Genomic DNA, 22,479 nt, shown 5'->3' with positions numbered 1-22,479 from the left:
TGTTAAAACGTTGTTGTTTCTTTTGATGTGAAATATTATGTATTTATTTGAAATAAAAAGCAATGTTAGTTTTGTTCACAATTTGTTTAACACAAGGCAATTCAAAGTGCTTTACAAAAAATGAAAGAGATTAAGAAAATGGCATTTAAAATCAGTCATTAAAAAGAAAAGCTAATAAACATTAAAAGAAAAAAATACATGGCAGTCAATTAAACATTAAAAGAAAAAAAGTACATGGATAAAAGTTACAGTGCAGTCTAAGATATGAATAGTTCAATTAAAAGCAGCGACAAAAAGAAAAGTCTTCAGCCTGGATTTAAAAGTAGTCAGAGTTGTAGCGGACCTGCAGGTTTCTGGGAGTTTGTTCCAGATATTTGGAGCATAATAACTGAACGCTGCTTTACCATGTTTAGTTCTGACTCTGGGGACAGAAAGCTGACCAGTCCCTGAAGACCTGAGAGATCTGGATGGTTCATAATTTAGCAGGAGGTCAGAAATGTATTTTGGGCCTAAACCATTCAGTGCTTTATAAACCAGCAGCAGTATTTTGAAATCTATTCTTTGACACACAGGAAGCCAGTGTAAAGACTTCAGAACTGGAGTGATGTGATCCACTTTCTTAGTGTTAGTGAGGACTCGAGCAGCAGCGTTCTGAATTAGCTGCAGCTTTCTAATAGATTTTTTAGTGAGACCTGTGAAGACACCATTGCAGTAGTCGAGTCTACTGAAGATAAAAGCATGGACAAGTTTTTCCAAATCCTGCTGTGACATTAGTCTTTTAATCCTAGATATATTCTTTAGGTGATAGTAGGCTGATTTAGTAACAGTTTTAATGTGACTGTTGAAACTCAGGTCAGAGTCCATGACTACACCTAGATTTCTGGCTTTATCTGTTGTTTTGAACATTGCACACTGAAGCTCAGTGCTAACTTTTATACGTTCTGACTTGGCTCCAAAAACCATTACCTCAGTTTTATCTTTGTTTAATTGGAGAAAGTTCTGACACATCCAGTCATTGATTTGTTCAATGCACTTACTCAGTGTTTGAATTGGAGCATAGTCTCCTGGTGAAATTGTCACGTAAATTTGTGTGTCATCTGCATAGCTATGGTAACTTATTTTGTTGTTCTTCATTATCTGAGCCAGTGGTAGCATGTAGATGTTAAAGAGAAGAGGCCCCAAGATGGAGCCTTGAGGAACCCCACATGTCATATTTGTCAACTCAGATGTGTATTTACCTATAGAAACAAAGTTGTTTCTGTCCTTTAAGTAGGATTCAAACCAATTCAGAACTGTTTCCGAAAGTCCCACCCAGTTTTCCAGTCGGTCTAGTAATATGCTGTGGTCAACAGTGTCAAACGCAGCACTGAGATCTAATAATACTAACACTGAAGTTCTGCCACTGTCCTGTGTTTAAGTGGATGTCATTGAAGACCTTTACAAGAGCAGTCTCAGTGCTGTGGTTTGGACGAAAGCCTGACTGGAACACATCCAAACAGCTATTTAAATGCAAGAAATTACTCAACTGTTGAAAAACAACTTTTTCAATGATTTTACCTAGAAATGGCAGGTTTGATATGGGCCTGTAATTGTTCATTACTGAAGCATCTAGATTATTCTTTTTTAAGAGCGGTTTAATGACTGCAGTTTTCAGGGCCTGTGGAAAAATACCTGAGTGAAGAGATTTGTTTACTATATGAAGTAGATCTGAGGCCATGCAAGGCAAAACATCTTTGTTGGAATAATATCAAGGCAGCAAGAGGAGGATTTCAGAAGTTGAATAATGTCCTCTAGGTTTTTATCATTAATCTGATGGAATTGTGTCATGATGTCTGAATTGATGTTAAGTGGAGATAGGGACAACACATTTGCTGTTCCTGATGCAGAGGCACTGACTGCTTGTCTGATTTTCTGAATTTTGTCAGTGAAGAAGGAGGCAAAATCATTGCACGCCCTGGTGGATAGAAATTCAGAGGCTACTGACACTGGGGGGTTAGTTAGTCTGTCGACGGTAGCAAACGAGGCACGTGCGTTGTTTTTGTTTTTGGTAATGATGTCATGTTCAATTCCAAATTATAAAGGCCAAGTCTCTCTTTATAGATTTCAAAGTGAACCTGGAGATTTGTTTTTCGCCACCTGCGTTCAGCTTTTCGACATTCTCTTTTTTCTGTTTTCACGGTCATGGCCTTTCTCCATGGAGATATTTTCTTGACAGACACTTCCTTTAACCTAGTTGGAGCAATGGCATCTATAACATTTTTAATTTTTGAATTAAAATGATCTACTAGCTCATTTACTGAGATGTTGGCAGGGGCAAGTGTGGAAGAGAAATTCTGAGTAAACATTTCCCTAGTATTTTCAGTTAAATATCGCTTTGTGGTTACCTCTTTTTGAACATTTTTGTGAACAGAAATAGAGCTCTCAAAGAAAACACAGGAATGGTCAGAGAGTGCAACATCAGTCACCACAACCTTAGAGATATTCACACCCTTTGAGATAATTAAGTCCAGAGTGTGCCCCTTATTGTGCGTGGGCTCCGTCACATGCTGAGTCAGTCCATAGCTATCAAGAACACAAAACAGTTCTTTAGCCCCTCTGTCCTGGGGGTTGTCAACATGGATGTTAAAATCACCAACAATGACTAGACGGTCAAAGTCAATACACACTATAGACAGCAGTTCAGTAAAGTCATCAAAAAAGCTTGCACAGTATTTGGGTGGTCTATAGATATTTAGGAACAGAGCTCGAGAGGAGCATTTCAGCTGAAGGGCCACATATTCAAAAGAATCAAAGTTTCCATACGCTGTCTTCCTGCATTGAAGGGAATCATTGAACAGAATAGCAACTCCACCCCCTTTCTTATGTATTCTTTCCTGACTCATAAAACTAAAGTTGGGAGGGGTTGATTCGATAAGAACAGCTGCACTGTTATTTTGTTCAATCCAAGTTTCTGTTAAAAACATAAAATCGAGATTGTGCTCAGTGATAAAATCATTGATTAAAAATGTTTTTCCTGCCAAAGACCTGACATTTAATAAAGCTAGTTTAAGTTTGTTAAACACACTATCAGTCATGTTTTTTGTAACAAGCTGTGGCTGACATGGAATCACTGCTAAATTAGATACACTCACACAAACGTTTGAGCGCTTCCTGTTTCTATGATTCACCGCTCTTAATCTATTACCTATCAACACAGATATCGGCAAAGCTACTGGCAGGCAGGGCCCCGACATGTCCTGGAAAGAGTTGAGAGTGCCATACGCCCTTGAGCCTGGACCCATCACATATCAGTAAGAGTTTGTTGTGTTTTGTACACACACATTCTTATCAGGCTTCGGAGACTGCAGATGCCCCCTCGATGGGAGGGGAGGTGGTCGACGTAGGCACGGTGATGGAGACGGGCGAGATGGTGCGGGGGTAGAGGACATGCTGCCAGGGGGGGGAGGTGGTTGACGTAGGCGCGGTGATGAGGACGGGGGAGATGGTGCGCGTCTCCGCGGTGATTTTGGTGGGCGTCGTTGAGGAGCGGGGGGTAAAGGACATGGTGCCAGTCCTGCGTATCGCCTTCGTTTGGTCTTTGAACTCCAGGAAGGAATCGGTGCCAACCCTCTGTATCTCCTTTGTGTGTTCATCGATCTCCAGGAGGGTGGGCGAGGGTGAAAGGGTGAACGGAGTATCCTCAAAGGCGTTGACAGGGGGGGGGGGGGGGGGGTGACGGGCAGTGGAGACTCCTCCATTTGTCTCATAGGTCTCCCATAATCAGAACATTCCTCAGGCGGGTGCAGTGATAATTCTTCAGGGTTTTCTGCGTGATGTGTTGTGTCTTTCTCCTGTTTTGATTCCTCTTGCCGCTTGTCCTTGGCAGAGGGAACAGATTGATGACGCAGGCAGTTGAATATGTTAGAGATAAACAATTTCACTCCTGACTTGTTCAGGCAAACTCCATTTGCCTTGAAAAGATGTCTGCGATCCCAGAAAAAGTTAAAATTGTCAATAAAATGAACAGAATGGTCAGTACAGGCCGTTGAAAGCCAGGTGTTCAGTGCAAACAATCTGCTGAATCTCTCCACTCCTCTTCTGACTGGCGGTAGAGGGCCACTGATGAACACCTCTGCATTTAGAGAGCTGGCAGTTTCCAACAAACATTTAAAGTCTTCTTTCAGCACTTCTGACTGTTGTTTCACAACATCATTTGTTCCAATGTGCAGTACCACATTCTTCACAGTCGGATGTTCAGCCCCAATATGCAGGATCTTCTCAGCCAAGTCAGAGACCACATCCTTGGGAAAACAGAGTACTTTGGTGTTCTTATTACACAGACCTTTTACATCTCTTACAGCAGAGTCACCCACAATTAGAGTTTCAGGCCCAGTCGTTAGCTTTCCCTCTAGCCTTTTACTTTTGGAGTAGCTATTGGTCCTTACCCTGCTGCGTGAAGAGGACAGGTTATCCAGGTCATCAGATCTCCGGTTCTCGGTCAGCGGAGCGTATCTGTTCTGGATTGGCACACTTGGTGGTTTCGGAGGATTGTTTGTAATTCTCCCTTTAGCAGCTGTCCACTGCTGTTTCCTAGTATGAATAGGGGTTGAAGAGGCGCTCTTCCTGGGTGATAACAATGCAGGCCAGCCGGTCGCATCACAGATTTCGGAGCTCTGGGCTCTGCCTGTTATCCGTCCTCCCAAATCCCATGGAAATGATTTACTCTTAGGCTTTGCACCCAGAGAGTTCCAGGGAGGACTACCACTTGTAGATTTATTACCCGGTACACAGCCCTCCTGTTCCTTGGAATCCTTGTAGCTGCTAACTAGCTGTGAGTTAGCATACCCTTCTCCATTATTTTGCAACACTGGTAAAGTCGTGTCATTCCCACGACATAGTCCATTCATTTCCACGTTAACTTCCAACCGTTGCATTTTCATTTCCAACACAGCCATCTTCTGTATAAGTTTCTGGAAGTCATCTGTAGAGAACAGAGGCATTTTGCTACCAACTAGCTAAATAGCAGTAGCCTACCAGGCTTTAGCTGTTGCTAGGCCACGCTATTGTAAGACTGACGTCGTCGTAAAAATGTTGAAATATGGCTGAAACCCTCCGTCTATTTACGAAGATGAACTGTCCCAGTGATAAGTTAATGTCCAGGAGCCGCTGCTCGAAGTTTTCAGAGAATAAGAATAGGAAAATCAGCATAAAAAGTAAGCAGAGGCAAGAGCAAGCAGAAAAGCGTCTGCACTGTAAGAAAGATAAGCCTTGTAGTCTTTAGTTAGTTTACCTTTTTTTTTTTTTTCAAAAGAACCGATAAGAGTACCGTTAAAAGACCGGACCGATAAGCGGTATCGATAAAAGTAGTAGTACCGTTAAAACCTTAACGATATCCATCCCTACAGTAAGTGTAAGTAACTTTTATATGGAGTCGAGAGAGAAAGATTTTTGCAGAATTCCAAGGGGACAGGCGATGCAAGAAATGCTTTTGCAACTATTCTTGCTTACTGATTTGGATTAAATATAAACACTTTCTTGTCTTGCTACAGTTGGTTTTTCCCACCTGTTGCTAATCGTACATGTACACATATTCTGAGCCACCTACTTATGTTGAACGAGGCTCAAATTGACGAACTGTGCATAAACCGGACCGCTGATGTCGTGATGTGAATGCGAAATTCCAAAAGAAAAAGAGCAGATTTGGTGACATACCTCCCTTGTGACTTAAACTCAAATGGTCAGGGTCATTTATCTCAAATAGGGTCAGCTTTATTAACATGCATGCAATAGATACATAATTGAAGCAATAAATAAATAATTGAAGCATTTTGCCTTACAAAACCCAAAATGGCTAGAGTTTATGTTCAGAGAGCTGATATTGAGGGCAGAGAAACAATTTGGTAAGGCAAAACAAATTAGTAATTTAATCAAAATTGCAATATGGGTTGTGTGTGCTGCAGAGCAATCTGGGCCTACAACTCATATGCTATGAACTTAAAAAAAAGGATTTGTTTGGTACAGATCCTCATAAAAAAAGATCCCACCATGATCTTTTTAGTATATTTTAAGATTAACACATCTCTAGGTAAATGATATCTTTTAAAACAGAATATAAAGCACTGGGGAAGAAAGGGAGAAATCAGAGTGAAGCACATCTTTGAACTCTACTTTGACATACCTGTTCATATCCACATCCTTTTCTCTTTCCAGGATAAGGACTCTAAGATAGATTTCCTCCAGAAAGCGATAGATGTCGTGATGCTGGTGAGCGGAGAGCCCCTGGCGGCAAAGCCAGCGCGCATCGTGGCCGGCCACGAGCCCGAGAAAACCAATGAGTTCTTGCAGGCCTTAGCCAAGTGCTGCACCAACAAGGTCTGTGCACTCGGGGGAATACACACATATACACACTGATGAAGATATAAACGGTGAATTAAAAGGGCTAAAATATCCCATTGTCATTCTGGAGAAACTAACATAGTAATGGCTATCCTGTAAGAGAAGTGTTATTTTTTACATTCAAAGTATTTGACTCCTGGGAACATCGTCTATCCTCTTCAGGGAGAACTTGGACATATCCTAATTGAACCCTGGAGATAAAAGAGTATTAACAGATGAGCCGGTGCCTGAGGGATATTTGTTTGTTCTTTAAACAATATTTTAATTTCACATGATGTCAAATGTATGTACTCCTCTTAGATCTAATGCTACATTTTACATATTTTATTTTTATTTCTCTGGTCACAATTGTAGTAAAGAAATGGTTACAGGTTTTTCAAATGGTTTTGAATAACAGTTATTACAACCTGAGAAATACACAAGATTGCACATTTAGCTCTTAAAGTAGCTACATTTTTTTTGTTTTGAAATATTCAACCAACTGTAAGTATTGATATGTTCTGTGTTAAAATGAATGGTTCCCCCCCCCCTTGATTGACAGTTGTCCAGTGACGATGCAGTGAAGCGAGTGCTTGCAGGAGAAAAGGTGGACATAAAGACCAAAGCCGGCACCTCCAGGTCCCAGGACAAGGAGAACAGGGAGGGACGGGAACGCCATCCAGACAGAGAGGCGAGAGTCCTCTTCAGTCAGAGAATGTCATTTTGTTTGGCATTTGATGCTTGTGGTGATGTTTTCAGATGAAGCATTAATCACCCTAAACAAATCCTGAACAAAATCCTCAATTTGAATAAAGTGATTAATTGGAAAAAACACATGAATTAATTAACTTTCTTTGCAGTTTCATTAGATCACAGCGAGGTTAATACATTTGTTTTTGAACAAATATGTAATGAAGCAGAATCATTTGTAAGATGAAGACATGTTGTTGTTGTTGTTGGCAATATTTATATATTGTATGTATCACACAAGTCAGAAACAACACTTTGCAGCCACCACTTGAATCTAACAAAAAATAGTATAACACTAATAATATTAGCTTAGCATAAACTGTCCAGAAATACAGATTCAAACAAAACAAATACACAGAAAACAAATATGGTATTGTTAACAGACAAACTGTTTGTTTCTATATTAGGAATTCAACATTGCTAAACCCTATATTTGATGTGAAATGTAGTGTCTTTGTTAGCATTTATCCTGTCGTGGTTTCAATTAGATAATTCAATTCAGATTTGTTTTTTGATCACTGCAGCTGTGGATGGCACTTTGCATTAAATCCTCTAATCAACTACTTGTTGACTTTTGCAATTGCAGGAGAAGAAAACGATCACAGAGCGCAGCGGGAGCCGAGAGCAGAAGGACCCGGACCAGCCCAAAGAGCAGGAGAGACGTAGGGACGGGGACAAAGAGCAGCACCGGGACAGGGAGCGCTCCGACAAACACCAACGCACTGAGCAGGACCAACATGCCAAGGACAAGAGCCGGGACCGGGAGAGAGACAAGGAGAAAGACAAAGGACGAGTCAAAGAAAGGGACAAGGAAAGGGAGAAGGACAGGGAGAAGGAGAGGGACAGAGAAAGAGGGAAAGACAAGGAGAGAGACAAAGGCCGAGAAAAGACGAGAGACAGGGATTCACGCGGGGACCGGGAACGAGACAAAGAGAAACGAAGAGACAGAGACAAAGAGCGGGAAGAGAGGAACAGAAGTGGAGAGAGCGGCAACAGCAAGGTGGGCTTTGAACTGCACATCTTCTTTATTTTGTATTTATTTTAGGGCCGGGACTCGATTAAAGAAAGTAATCTAATTAATTAGAGGCTTTGTAATTAATTAATCGAAATTAATCGCATTTTTAATCACATATAAATATTTGACCTAAGAACAGTGAGAAGCAATTTTTTTCACATGGATTTTAGTATACCATTAGGCGCACCGCAGTACTTTTCCCACAAAGGTTCATGAGAATTTAGTTCATGAGAACTCTTTGAACCTGGGGGTGGATTAGGCAAATGAAGCCGCTGACGTCACTTCTTCTTCTTCTGCTTTGGGTTTACTGGCAGGCCGCAAACCACTTCACGGCGTATACTGCCGCCCAAAGTCCCCGGCCGGAAGTCCCCGGAGTTGGGGACTGCCTTCAGTAGAAGCCCTCCGAGTAAATCGCCAGAACGCCGACACCTCCTCATCTCCACGCTCCCATGTTTTATTTTGTGTTGCCATAAGTTAGTCTCTCTGCGTTTCTGCGCTGGGATAATGCTAATGCTAATAATGCTAATGCGAGGATAATAAAATGGCGGCTTCACAAAACTTTTTGGGAGTTTTACGGGGCGTGGTTTGCAATCCGCCCAGCCAATCAGAAATATAGCTCTTTTCTCACAAGAGAGCCGTACGAAAGTCCCTGCTCTCTAGCAGGGACTTTCGTGGGGGTAAAAAGGTTCTCATGAACTAATTTTAGTACCGGCTCTTTTTGGTGTGAACGCGATAAAAGAGGCTAACGTCCACGCTAGCTTCCACGCTAGCTGCTATATGTTTTGCATTGAGGTGATACTTGAGGCTTGATGTGCTGCGGTGATATGCAAATTCCTTTTTGCATAATTTGCACACAACCGTGCTCTTATCAACGCTTCCATCCGTCCGTTTTTTAAAACAACATTTCCCACTGTTGTTCACTGTGGTTTGTTGTTGTCTGAAGTCATGAACGTTAGTTGGTGCTCCAGTATAATCGGTACGCCTGAAACTCATCCAGTGAGAAACGTTCCTTGGTGCAAAAATAAGTGCGATTAAAATGCGTTAATTTTTGTGTAATTAATTAATCTTAATTAACGCGTTAAAGTCCCGGCCCTAATTTATTTATTTACAAAACGGCATTTCATACATTTCACAACTAACTAACTGGATCAGATGCATACAACAAGACAGAAATAAACACATGGAGAAACAAACAACACATTCATATATCAAATATATAGTAATAGAGTAAATGCATAAAACGGCGAGTGCTTTTTGTGTAAATCATATTCTTATATTTTACAGATTTATTTTGCCTTCAGATTTTTATCAGCTTTTACAAAAAGTAAAACATTTACAAAGAATAACAACATTGTTAACAAAATGTCTGATATGTGTGTAATGTGTATCTGTTAAGCGCTTTGAGCTCTGGAAAAGTGTTATGATAAATGTAAGGAATTATTATTATTATTAAGTCATTTTTAATAAGTCCATAAATGATGTCCTTTTGAAAAAAGTGTTGCAGTCAAAAATCCTTTGTATTGGGTAAATCTATTCTAATTTAGAATATATACATTTAAGAAAAAGGTGCTGATTTGTTACAGCATCATCAAAGGTCTTTTAATGAAGCAATACAAAGAGCTTTGGTTGTTGAAATATATCACAGCTGATAATAACATCTCTTCACTTGGATCTTAAATGTTAGCAATTGCATTATTTACATCCTGTGTATTCATTTTGACCTAGGCCAGAGTATCAGAGGAGCCACAGCAGAAACCCGTCCCTGAGCCCAGCAAAGCAGCCAAACCTGTGCCACTGGTGAGTTTTCTGTTTGGTATACATGTCACACATGATATCAAGTCTATCATTGGATGTTGTCATCTTCAATCATAGTGTGGCAGTCTCGTTTCGTGTATATTATTAACTCAACCAATGAAAACAAATTAAGAGTTGGTCACTGATAACATCATATGCAGTTTGTAAAAAGTTTAAATATATCCTTTTTCATGTTGTGCCTCTTATTTTTGCAAGGACCCCGAACCAGTTGACGAGGTATTCAATATACAAGCAGTAGAAAAATAGAGCTATGCAGTTTATTGCATTGTGTTGCTAAGATGTGGTGTAGCAATGGTTTTTGGGTGGCTACTTAGCTTAGCGCACATTTTGGCAATAATGTGAACTGTTTTTCCTTTCCTTATCTGTGTAATTGATCAATGCAACTGTGCACATTATAATACTGTGTTTCCCTGTGCAGCCTGCAGAAGCAGGTGAGAACCAGGTAAGAACTTACTCTAAAAATCACAATGTGCTATATTGCCGGCTCTGCTTTTTTTAATTAAATGTCAATAGTTGTGTATTTTTACTATGACACTTAAGGACATGTTTATTTGTAATATTTCAATGTATCTAGCATGTTTGCCTATTTTAAGTAGGTTCTTACTGTTTTTCCATTTCATTTCAATATGTTGTTATTGTACTGTGTTCATGCAGCATGTTTGGCTTGGATTGGATTCGTATTATTATTTATTTTTCATGGAGAGGTCTGTCTGTATTCATAGTTTAATTGGTCTATACTGTTAATTAATTCTAAAGTTTACCAAAGAAAATAATGACCACTTAGCACAAAAGAGAGGATAGCATTATTTTGGCTTCACCAAATCCTCCAAATGGATAATGAGTGATGTGTTTCTTTTCTGTGGTTATGGTCCTAAAGTTATATCTTTCTCTTGCTTGTCTTTTCCTCCTCTTACAGTCTGGCAGTCCAGTTAGAATACCTCGGCCTTCATCTGCCAAAGGGCAGAGGAGGAGACCCAAAATTGGAGGTCAAGGTAACCCCCTTCCAACTCTGTACTCCCCCAGCACCCTATTTGAATCAGTTACACAGATATAATAACACCACTCTAATCATTGACAGAAGGGCTCTTTAGAATGTTCAAATAGATTTCACAGCTTCCTATTGGCTCTCCACCTGTCTAATACAATCACTGACTAGTTTCCTTAGTGGGAGGTAGGAGTGACTAATCAAGATTACTGTTGGCAGAAGCAATAAAAGCTTCATAGAACGGACATTAAGAACAACTTTTCAAGAGAAACACTATCAGTTTGTGATCTGTTTATCACACCTGCATGTCACATTACTCTATAATGATAGTTGTATTAGAAAGAAAAGTAACAACGTGCCTTGTGTTTCCCTGCTCTCTGACAGATGAATCCGACAGTGAAGGAGGTAATTGTTCTTTAATCATCTCCCTTGTGCAGTTGCATACACTAAAAGAATATAAAGGTGTATACAATTCTAACATCATTTTGTATGTGGAAATGGTGTCATGAGGGTTTGTGCACTTGATCTGAAATGCATTTGGATGACTGCTGCGGGGTAGGTTTTAATAATGAAGGAGAATATTAGTGATAGTGTGATCTCTGGCATAAATGAACTAAATAATCCATATTTGTTTGATTATTAACTAAGCAATCTACTAACTCAGTATTTAGCAACATTCTTTTGTTCACCTGTCAGTCAAGTTTATGTGTAAAGCCCAATATCGTAACAACTCCTCGTTTACAGGCTTGCGGTTTCCAGGCCCAGAAAGACGAGTACAACTTGACATAGAAACCTAAATAGCACAGAAAGGAAAAGGGAAGACATCTTTGTAGAGCTGCTCAATTAATCATATTTTAATCGCGATTACCATTATGGCTTGCAACGATTACGAAAACAACGTAATCGAAATAAAACGATTATTTTTGTATTATTATATTCTTTTGGTTTTTCAGTTGAATTATACTTAAAGTTCAGGGTAATGAACTGTTAAAAACATACTGTTCACATTTTTTTTCTCCAATAAATGGATGTTTTCAAAGTCAATGAATAATCGCATTTAATAATAACAATTACAATTATTGACCCAAATAATCGAGATTATGATTTTTGCCATAATCGAGCAGCCCTACATCTTTGGATACAATTCCCCTCCTCACAGTCAGCTGCCCAAATGAATAGTTGTCGTAGGTGGGTAAAGCACCTGTTTCATTCAAGTTAAAGGGGACAGTCCCTCCAAAATAGACACGTTTCTCTTCCTTGTAGTACCTGTAGTTTTGGTGTGAGTTGCCACAAGTGTTGGAGATATTGTACGTAGATATGACAGACTTCTCTACAATATAAAAGAACCAGATGGCACTCAGCTTTTTTAAACACATGAGAAACTCAACTGCAATTTTCTTTTTACTGAACTCCCCCTGCCAAACGTATCCCAGCAAAGAAGGACATGTGCATCTTGTTAGCTAACTAATGTGAAATCTCAGCCAAGAAGGACACAATTCATCTTTACATCTCAAGAGCATTAGCCTCTGCTCAGAGTAGATGCACGCTTCGGCTGACAGTTGTACTTTGGTAGTAAGAAAATAGTTCCTTCATGAAAGTGCTCTCACTAAGTCTGTTGATTATCTGGAGAAATCTTGATTTCTGGAAAGACGCATTGCTGTTGAGTTTCTTAACTGCATGTTTTTATAACTCTGAGCACCTTAAGTCGAGTCTAATTCTTTGCTACATTAAGCAGATCTAACCACAAGTTATTGGTCTTCTTTTTCACAGATGGAGAGGCTCTGTTAGTCCAGAGAACGGCCCCCCTTGAAAATGGAGACACTACAGTACCATCAGACATGGCCTCCAGGTCTGTACAGACAACGCTGAACTTTCTTACTTACACAGACATAACTCATCACTTACTAAAAACACAGCTCCCGTTAACTGTTTGTCTCATATCTCACTCGTTAAAAGGCTCTTTCATTTATGTCAAAGATGTCCATAAACCAGGCTAGATCAAATATGAGGAAGCCTTTTTTAAATAATACATTTATAAAGCACATGGCGTTTTTTTGAGAATGCTGACATGTCAATTCACTTATTGGATCATTTCTGATGTTGTGTCTTCAGGTTGTTTTTGCATTGCATTTTATTGCTTTGTTGATTTAAGTTCAAGGGTAGTTTTGAAACTTTTGTTCCTGGCCCCGATCCAGGATCAGTTCCAGTAGATCACACATTTGAATATTTTGGATGATTGTAAATGTTCTGTTGTCTAACTGACTAATCAGTGACGAATGATTGCCTGGCAGCAGTTTTACAGTTATTAATGCTGTGAACGTTTATTGTTCCAAGCAACAATTATCATTCTGGAATCTGAATCAGTCAGATTAGCCGTCACAGAATATATATTTGGCAAATAACAGGGAGATGTTAACAGAGGATTTGGCTGGAATAGAAATCAAGAAAAAAACCATTGTTTAAACAAAATGAAACTGACTTGTTTAAGTGCAAACATATCCAAAACAGTTAGTTGAACCTGTCATTCCAGTAATGTGTGTGATCCTTTCCATCAACGGCAACAGGAGAATACCTCGGCCCAGCAGCGCCCGCCCCGCCCCGCCCCGAGTCAAGAAACAGGAGAGTTACTCTGAAGTGACTCCAGCTGAGAGGTGACTGCATCACAAATACTCGCTTATGTCACAAGTCCCATTTCAAAATCCTCCTGTTCGATGTGTGTCCACATGGCGCCTTTTCTGGTAGAAAAGCCGTATCACCGCTGTCGTGTGACAGACCACCATTGCCCCCTTGGATTTTATTATCTGTTTTGCTACTATATATCTGTTAAAATTCTTGCTCTCACACTTGTCTGAATAAGCCTCAGCACTCAGTCTGACAGCTGTAGAGCGAGGAGGATTCCACATACAAAGATAAAAGTAACAACACTCTCCGGCAGCAACATCAAGGGTCCAACTGGTCTACTTGCTCCAACAAATGAACTTTCTGATCTGTCTTTTAGTACTCTCTATCTTACAAACAGTCAAAAACAAGCTTCTCCACACATTTAAAACCGTGCAGTCGCTGGCGCTTTTTCTGAAAAAGATGCCACACAATAAAGGCAGTATGCTTACTGCTGTTAGAAAAATATCACTCGTCACCGTCTTGATCTTCAATATCAGGATACATGTATTTATTATCCTTGCAAGAATGGAAGTAGTCATCACTGCGTGGGACAAATAGTTCCCCGAACAGTGTCCTTCACATGCTTATATACAAGAGAGGGAGTTACAGTCACGAGATGCAGAATACCGGTTCAAAGCAGTATTCAATGTTTAGTTCAGATTAGCTAAGGCCTGCGTAAACAATAAACATGACAGTCATATGTCTATCTCCATAGAGGCTGAATTATCATGTTAATCGTTGTCACATAGCTATTAGGGCTGTGCATCTTCAGTGGTCTCACGATTCGATTACGATGATCCTGTCTTCGATTCAATATCCCGATGCATCACGATTCATACCAATGCGTTGCATCCTCAATTTTCTATATTACTGCACATGGCTTATTTTTCATCAATGCATACATGCAGTAAATACAGATGAACTCTCTTTTTATTATTTAGAAAGTGCTTCAGAAATCAATAACATAAATGTCTTGACATTCATTTATAAACCAAAATAAATGAATTATAGCCTCCCTATATCTGTGTGTGAAGTTGTTGCATCCTCAAAAACAAAAAAATAATGCTTCTGCAGTCTAGCTGCAGCTTCTAGCAACGGTCTTCTGTTAAAGAAAGGACACTGAATGTCCTGAATGTGGCATCACACACAGGACTTGAGTCTGAACACAGCAGACAACAGGAGTATTTACAATAGCATATACAAACAAAAATACTGCATGTGGGTGCACACTTACATTCTCTGTCTTACTGTTGCATAAATCCCATGAATGTATGAGATTAAGTTAGCTTAATTATATCTCAGTTTCTATCGGGTCACTATCAGCCTGTCACTCATTATTTTCAGGGAGGGGGCGGGGTTTGGAGGAACGGAAAGGAGACGGTGATCGCGGGAGCTTTTTTCCTCCTGCCTTCACAAACTTTACACATGTATATATCGTCTGAACATTGCTAGAGGACATTCATACTTTGCAATCCAAGACTTAATTAAATCCACTAAAAACCTGACATGACTGTAACGCGATTATTTTTGAAAAACATAAATCCCTGTGTCTCTGAGCCGCAGCGACACGGAGTGATTCAGAGCGGGTCCTTCTGCTGTTGGTTCTGGACTGGTGTTCTTGTGTTGGTGGATAAAGCAGACTGCTCCGTGTTTGGTGTTGCTGTGCCGCTGTCACGTCTGTTCCCTGATCTCTGCGTCACCGACCGATTTGATATTAAAGTGACAGAAAAAAAAACGTTATTGTAAAGCCGCGGCCGGAAAATCAGGAAGCAACGTTACTACGCTATAACCGATTATGTTATATCACTGCATCGATGCAGATTCGTCCACGTCCGCATCGCGATGCATCGTAGAAACGATTCATTTCAACACCCCTAATAGCTATCGTATGCCTAAAACAATGTGTCCTGACGCTCTTCTAAGTAATCATACATCCGGTTACGTACATAGCTACGTAGGGCCTTTGTTATCATGTGCTACTCTGATATTAGAAGAGTACATTCAGTATTTTCCCAACAGTTACTGTGAGCAGCTGTGTGTCAGCTATTAATACATTTAGTTTTAGTCCTGTGTCAAATGCAAATGTAGTCTTGATAGTCAGATAAACAGTTTTAGTCAATAAAAACATTTGATATACTCACAGTTATGGTTTAAGGACTTGCCATTGTCTCATCTTAGTGAACATATGTATTCAAAGTTTCCCTTAATGAAATGTAAACTGGTAAAAACAGTCTTGTCCAGAATAGCAGGAGACACGTATCACACACTTAATGAAGATGATGTGTGTAACTAATGGATGGAGCAGGTAGAACAACATGTCTTTGTCTATCTTCCAGGCTGTCCAGTGCCAAGCCCTCAGCGCCAGTCATCCTGGATGGGAAGAGGGAGTCTGAGGATGAGGAGGATGAAGATGAGCAATTTCTCGTGGAGGAGGCGATCCCCCCGCCTCCAGATGCTTCTGATATGGATGTGGTTAGTGACTTAAACAGTACATTGGATACAAACACATTGGATTGCAGTAGACCCTCGTTAAACACAAGCTTTTTTCTCATGTTTCTTTTTCTGCGATGTGTTACCTTTGCACTAAGACAGTCACAGTTGGTCTGTGTCAGTGTGTTTCTATGGTAACATCGAATTTTGAGATTTTCCAGCTGTTGTTAACTGAGCCCAATTATGCTTTTTGGTGTTTTCTCTTACCTGTAGTTTGTTTTATGTAAGTTATTACTGTATGCATGTACATGGTCTGCAAAGGCTAAAAACCCCAAAGTTCCCTCCAGAGGGACAGAAAGTCTACGTAACACTCACACTTCTATTGGCTAGTTCTCCAACACATTGTACTTGATATGTTAAGGGGCGGGACTTCTTTAGGCGGTTGACTAATCGCAACCGAGCCAACCAGCTAACCAATCAGAGCAGACTGGGCTCTGGTTTCAGACAGAGGGTGAAAGGAGGTGCTGCAGCAGCTGATTACTTACTAAATTCTTCTTTTCTATTTTAGGGGTCTGCACAAGAACTCGACAGTGAAGACAAACATGGTACGAGGCCTTGTTTGTTTTTTTCCTTTTTGTTCAGCTTATGTTAAAAGATTAAATAATGCCACATTTTCTCCTGATTTTAAGGAAACACATCTTTCCTTGTTCCTCATGTTGCTTCTCTCACTGTAGGTGGCCTTGTGAAAAAGATCCTTGAGACCAAAAAAGACTATGAAGTGTCCCCATCCTCCCCCAAAGCTAAAGAACAGGTATGTGCAAATGGTGAAGTTGTTTTTTGCTTCTCCACTAGAGGGCGGTATCAGCCTAGTTTTCTTAAACTCCCCCTTATCCATTATTCAAATGTCAACCTCCCCATCTCTTCCATCAGCCATTCTTTATTCAAGCTTTTCTCTCCCGGGCAAATGTTTTCGCCACAGTGAAGGACCCAGCGCAACACTGGTTATTATCAAAGGAAAGATATAAACAAATGGAGCGGAGAGGTGTAATTGCACCCCCTTGCAACCACAAAAATGTCCCCCGTCAGTGAGGCTGAAGGGCTAATAACCAGACAAGCGAGCCTGGCCTCTAACAGACCACACACACCATTTGTACACACATCAAGATGTCTGGAGCTAAATTAGCTTGCTTTCTATGGGTTGCACAATATCTTATCGTTGTTGTGTTTTTATTACAGACTTCTCTGTTGTGCGTACAGATTGAGAGGAAAAGCTTTTAGAGCTATCGTGTTCTGACTAATTACACTCCTTCCCTTGTGTGTGAACTGCGGTTATTCCAGAACATTTTTCTTCTGTATTTTGTCCCTTAAAGTCCTCCATTAAATCTCCAATATTAACTTTAAGTTCCATGTAAAGTTCCGTCTTTCTTCCCTCCATCTCTTTGATTTTGTCTCCATATTAGACACTATTCACCATCTTCTCCGAGGTGACGAATTCCTGCTGTCTCTCTCGCATTCCCCTCCGTCAGCTTGTTAATCACCCGTAGAGAAACGGGCGTCTTTCTTCGTTATTTTGAGTGTGAAGCTTACAGTTTGGTCTGTAGTCCACGCTGTCTGCTTTGGGTGGTCCTCTTCACTGAAGCATACTCTCCCAGCAATCCCTTTCCTCGCTGACCACCCTGACTCTGATGGATGTTTTTGCCTGCCACTCTTGCAAAAAAAAGCCCCCGATCCATCTCATCCCTCGTAACTCACACCTGAAAAACTGCAAAAGCTTGGCAGGAATTTGAACGCCCAGCATTTCTCTACCCACCTCGACACTTTTATCTGTATGAAATTACCAAATGCATACACAGACATGCAAAACATCCCAAAAAACTGTGCTCTTTGTGTAACACAAGCTTGTTTCCTAATTTCCCTAATGGAGGGTCCTCAGTATCCTGTATGGTCTGCTTCTTCTAACAGGTATGTCTGCACATAGGAACTGCTCAGGCCGCCCCTCCATCATTATTGGCCTTGCCTCGTCAGCTGTATAAAGAACTATAATGACTTCCTTCCTGACATGAAAGGGTGGAGAAGGTCAGCCTAATGGAGTCGTGTTTTTTTCTTTTCTTGTAATCACGGTAAAAACACGCAGGGTTAAAAAATGTAAATATTAAGCTTCCTCATTCTATGTGGTATGACAGGTTTGAAATTTCAGCTGCCGCTATTCGGTTTCTCAAATGTTCAAAACACTGAGTCACATAGCACCCTGATTTAAGATCCGACATCATGGCCTTAAGACCGCTTGGTCTATACTTTAAAAACCCCATGTTATTACCCTATTTTACTTTTTCTCATATCTGGATTAATGTAGCTATTGTTACAGCCACTGCCTAGCAGTGTAAATAAAGAGGAACTCTTAAACAGTCAAGTGATTGTATTTTGCCATGTCCCACCACAGTGTGTGTGACTGAAGAATCTGCTGTATATTTATGGGGATGCCCTTCCTCATGACCCCTAGCGCTATTGTATATTATTCCAAGATAGTTCTCTTTTTTATTTAGACAGAATCTGCCCCTTGCAGCAGCTGCGTTTTCATAAGATTTTTTGTGTACTCTGTTCCCCCTCCTTTTCTTTACCCCGTCAAATTAGCCTTGATGAAGGTTTGTAATGTATAAATAAACCCTGTGGCATACAAATGGGTGGCTGTTGAGTGAGAGTCACGAAGGAGAAGGGCCAGAATACTCTCTGCAGGATTGTCAAGAAAATAAATACTCCTCTCTGCAGACCTCTGTGTCTTTATAAACATCCAGCGTTTTTTGTGGAAATGGCCCTGTGGCATTCCATTAGTCATATTACTTTTGTAGAGGTCATATTGACTTGTTAGAGGAATGTATGAGGACCTGAAGCACTCGCATGTGTTATCAGACTTTGACTTTCTGATCAGAAGTCATATCTTCCAACTCTTCAAAATGGCTCTCCATGAGAATGTTTAAATGATGAGCCACCTTTTTTTTTTAAATCACAATGTCCATTTTTAGTTTCAGTTTTCTGAAGACGTTTTCTTTACTTCACCCCGTAGCCCAGGGTGGTGATCTCAGTTGTCTCCCCAAGGGGCTACGTTGACCTTACAACAACATCCTGTAACCTTGGTGGCCGTAAGCTTTTCTCCTCACCTCACTGACTCCTAGCTATTTTTATGATCTAGCCAGACCTTTCAATGGGCTTCTATGAAAAATGGCGAGGAAGCCCATAAGCAATGCCCAGAGGCATTTCTCGCTCTAGGATTCGCTCCCTGGCTCACCTCTCGGATCTTCTACAGAAACGCAAAGTTAAAACCATTGGGATGTTTGTTCAAACTGTCAGCAGTAACCAAAAGGATTGTTCCCAGAAGCGTTAAAGTTGTTGCATATAGTATTCTATTATCCATGGGTCTTGAAAATATAATTGTTAAAGGTGATGATGTTTCGGGTCTTCTGGATTGGGTGTATCTGTCCAATCAGTCAGCTGCTAGTTTGCATGCAACTGGACTCTTTAGTAATTGTGCTTGTGTATAACATGATGCTCAAGGACTTTGCGATGTAAAAGGAACTTAGACCAAGTTGATGCCAAGAAATTGTCAGGTCACAAAATATTGCATACTGTCCTTCCGGGGTCCATACAAGATGCATTTAGGACACAGTTAACTCACATTTTATCAGCACATCATGGGGAAGCACCCTATTTATTTTCTGACAAAGCAATATTATGTACAACACATTCGGCAGAAGGAAAGCTTGTTAGCATTAACTGTTTGCAGCTGGTATTTCCATAGAGTTGCTTTAAGGTGCAATCGTGCTCTATACAGTGAAAATGGATTGGGCAAAGGTAAACTACAATGTTATTATAGGGTATTCAAACCTTATAATACAAAATAACAGTATGCAAACGACAGGGTGCATGCTGAAGTACATCTGAGATTTTTTAATTGTGACTGACATCAGAATTTCTAGTATCATGACTTCCCTATTTTATATCGTCATTTACTACCAACTCTTCTCTCCTGTTAACCATCAGGTAGTAGATCAGTGAGGCAAAACAAAACTGTACCTGTCTGTTAAAAGCCACATCTTGGTGTTTGTCATGGCTCAGAAACTGAACATCCAAAGAAAAGTGAGATCTCATTTTGAATGTGAATAAATCCTGTTTCGGTTATCTTTGTGACCGTCTTGATTGTAAGAAGCTGGGGGGGGCAATTCAGTGAGATGAAATTCTTCTTTATTTGGTAACAACTAAAAGTTGAACTTACATTGACTCAACCTGATCGTGGGCAGAGCAGCTCTATCAAGAGGTTTGCACATTTGTCTCTCGTCCCCCTCTTCTGTCCAGGGTGAAGTTGATTAACGCATGAAATGAAGCTTCTCTCCTTTATGATGGAAGCTAATCTCAACTAGCGTCTAAATGATTGTTTTCTCAGCTAATGATACCCTAGAGGTTTCCCCACTGCTGACAGGCTTTATGCATGCACCCCATTTTTCTTGTCAAAGGAGACTGAAGAATGTCTTCCTCTTGACTCAGAGAATCTCTAAGTAGTCCATAAATCACATATTCACACGCATTTCCTAATTAAGCTGATTAGGCATGTGATGACTGGGTGAATTCCACACTGCACTGTACCATGCAATGTTATGATATGTCTATGAGAATTTTGATCTGTCAAGCACAGTTTGTTGCTAAATAAAGATTACACCTCGAGCACTTTGCCGTCAAACAACATAAATGCAAACAGGATAAAATTAATCATGTGTATTGAGTCCTAAACCTGGGAATGAGTAAGCATATAAGCACTTCCAGACTCCCTTGTCTCAAAGTCTAAGGTTATTTTTGGTAAGATGCCTAAAATAAGGTCTATGGTTAACACAAACTTACAAGATTTTTACACTTTGTTCTACGTCATAACATATTTACGTAAATACCTGACTCGTGAATGTTTAAAGCTTTTATGTGTCTTCAGAAGGCGGATGCTAACAACTGACTAAATAAAACCACTAAACATCATAACTAGGGATGCTCCGATCGCCAATTTTGGGGCCGATCGCCGGAATCAGTATCAGCCGATACCGATCCGATCAAGTGGGAGGGGCCTATGGGGATCTTCCATTTAAAGTGATGTTTAAAACTCCCTTAATGGGGCTCATTCACTGGAGCTTCCACAAACAACAACCAACATAATTATTACATTCAAATGAAGTAAATTATTCAAGTTTACATTAACTTTGGATAATAACACCGGAGAAATGAGCGGAAGCGCTCTCTTTTCCTCTCTCCCCCTCCCCTGACAGCCTGTCAGTATCGTCTCATGCAGCTCACTGATCCAGTAATGAATGAGTGATCCGACAGTGAAGAATAAATATATGTATATCTAGTTTAGCTTGTTCCAGAGGTAGATAAAATAACTAAGTATGTTAGGTCTAACTCTTAGGCGTGTGTTGCTCCGCTCACCGGTCCGTCACAGCGGGTGGAGCTGCAGGATTTCTGCTTCACACACGTTGCATACCAAGGGCGCCGGAAGCGGGGGGGCCATTGGCCCCCCCACTTTACAGGCCTGCCCCACATTTTGCAGCGGATGCCGCGGAACACTGTACACATCATAATAATAATTCCCCTCTACTCTAAATAATTCCCCTCTACTCTAAATAATTCCCCTCTACTCTAAAGTCGCATCTAAAAAGAACGCCATCTGATCTAGCTGTGTATATTTTGTTATTTTTGATTGTTATATTCAATCTCACTAGCTACAGGCATTTTTGAAGCTTGTAAAGGGAAGAACACAGCTCGCCTCTCACTCGACACTCTGCTCTTCCACAGCGCCGCTTCCCCTCCCTCCGCTGACATTATGAATGTAAGGCATAGTAATCATAGATAACACGGCAGGGTCCGTTACAGTTTGTTTTCATCTGATTTCAAATAAACAAAGTCTTGGCTTTCAGAATATTAAACTTGTTTCGGCAAATTCAGATGATAAATACAGCTTTGAAGCTTTTAACGGCATAATTACAAGCGGAGAACGGAGTAACTTGACGTCACAGCAAGCATAACAACAGCCGGTGTTTCTCCTTAGAGTTTTCCCCGGGAAACAAACGCAAAAATACACAAACACACACACACGTATACACACACACACACACACACGAGCTTCCCCCAGATCAGTAATCCAAACGAAAATATCTTCCCTCCGTAGTATTTTGATCATTTGCTCCGCTAATAATCAATCAGATCGATCCAGAGAAGAGGACACTTTGAAGGCCTTTTTCTCAAAATGATGACTCGGTGACAGTCATTATATAATGTGACATATTTTGCTTAATATAGTACAAAAACAATCCTGATATCATTAGAAAGCTAGGAATCTCCTCTTTCCAACAGTGTATACAACCCAAAATGTGTCTTCGATCAATGCGACTGATTTCGATGGAGCAGGTCACTTTGCATTAGGTAAAATACAGCAGGC

The 22,479-nt window shown here is 40.4% G+C and overlaps 1 protein-coding gene across 3 annotated transcripts in view; it reads left to right on the top strand.

Annotated features, from left to right (window-relative positions):
* Positions 1-22,479, top strand: part of traf3ip1 (TNF receptor-associated factor 3 interacting protein 1) — a 38,376-nt gene that overhangs the window by 5,791 nt on the left and 10,106 nt on the right. The window contains exons 3-15 of one of the 3 annotated variants that reach the window (XM_034208753.1): positions 6,190-6,351; positions 6,917-7,045; positions 7,691-8,104; positions 9,845-9,916; positions 10,130-10,150; positions 10,353-10,376; positions 10,851-10,926; positions 11,304-11,324; positions 12,690-12,768; positions 13,484-13,570; positions 15,917-16,052; positions 16,579-16,615; positions 16,745-16,821. In XM_034208753.1, the coding sequence (XP_034064644.1) occupies positions 6,190-6,351; positions 6,917-7,045; positions 7,691-8,104; positions 9,845-9,916; positions 10,130-10,150; positions 10,353-10,376; positions 10,851-10,926; positions 11,304-11,324; positions 12,690-12,768; positions 13,484-13,570; positions 15,917-16,052; positions 16,579-16,615; positions 16,745-16,821 (1,335 nt within the window). The remainder of the gene's footprint in view (positions 1-6,189; positions 6,352-6,916; positions 7,046-7,690; positions 8,105-9,844; positions 9,917-10,129; positions 10,151-10,352; positions 10,377-10,850; positions 10,927-11,303; positions 11,325-12,689; positions 12,769-13,483; positions 13,571-15,916; positions 16,053-16,578; positions 16,616-16,744; positions 16,822-22,479) is intronic. The other 2 variants (XM_034208754.1, XM_034208755.1) reach the window with 2 other exon arrangements.

The sequence above is a fragment of the Gymnodraco acuticeps genome, unplaced genomic scaffold (assembly GCF_902827175.1).
Source record: "Gymnodraco acuticeps unplaced genomic scaffold, fGymAcu1.1, whole genome shotgun sequence".
NCBI lineage: Eukaryota > Metazoa > Chordata > Actinopteri > Perciformes > Bathydraconidae > Gymnodraco > Gymnodraco acuticeps.
This window is presented reverse-complemented; position numbering and strand designations above follow the sequence as displayed.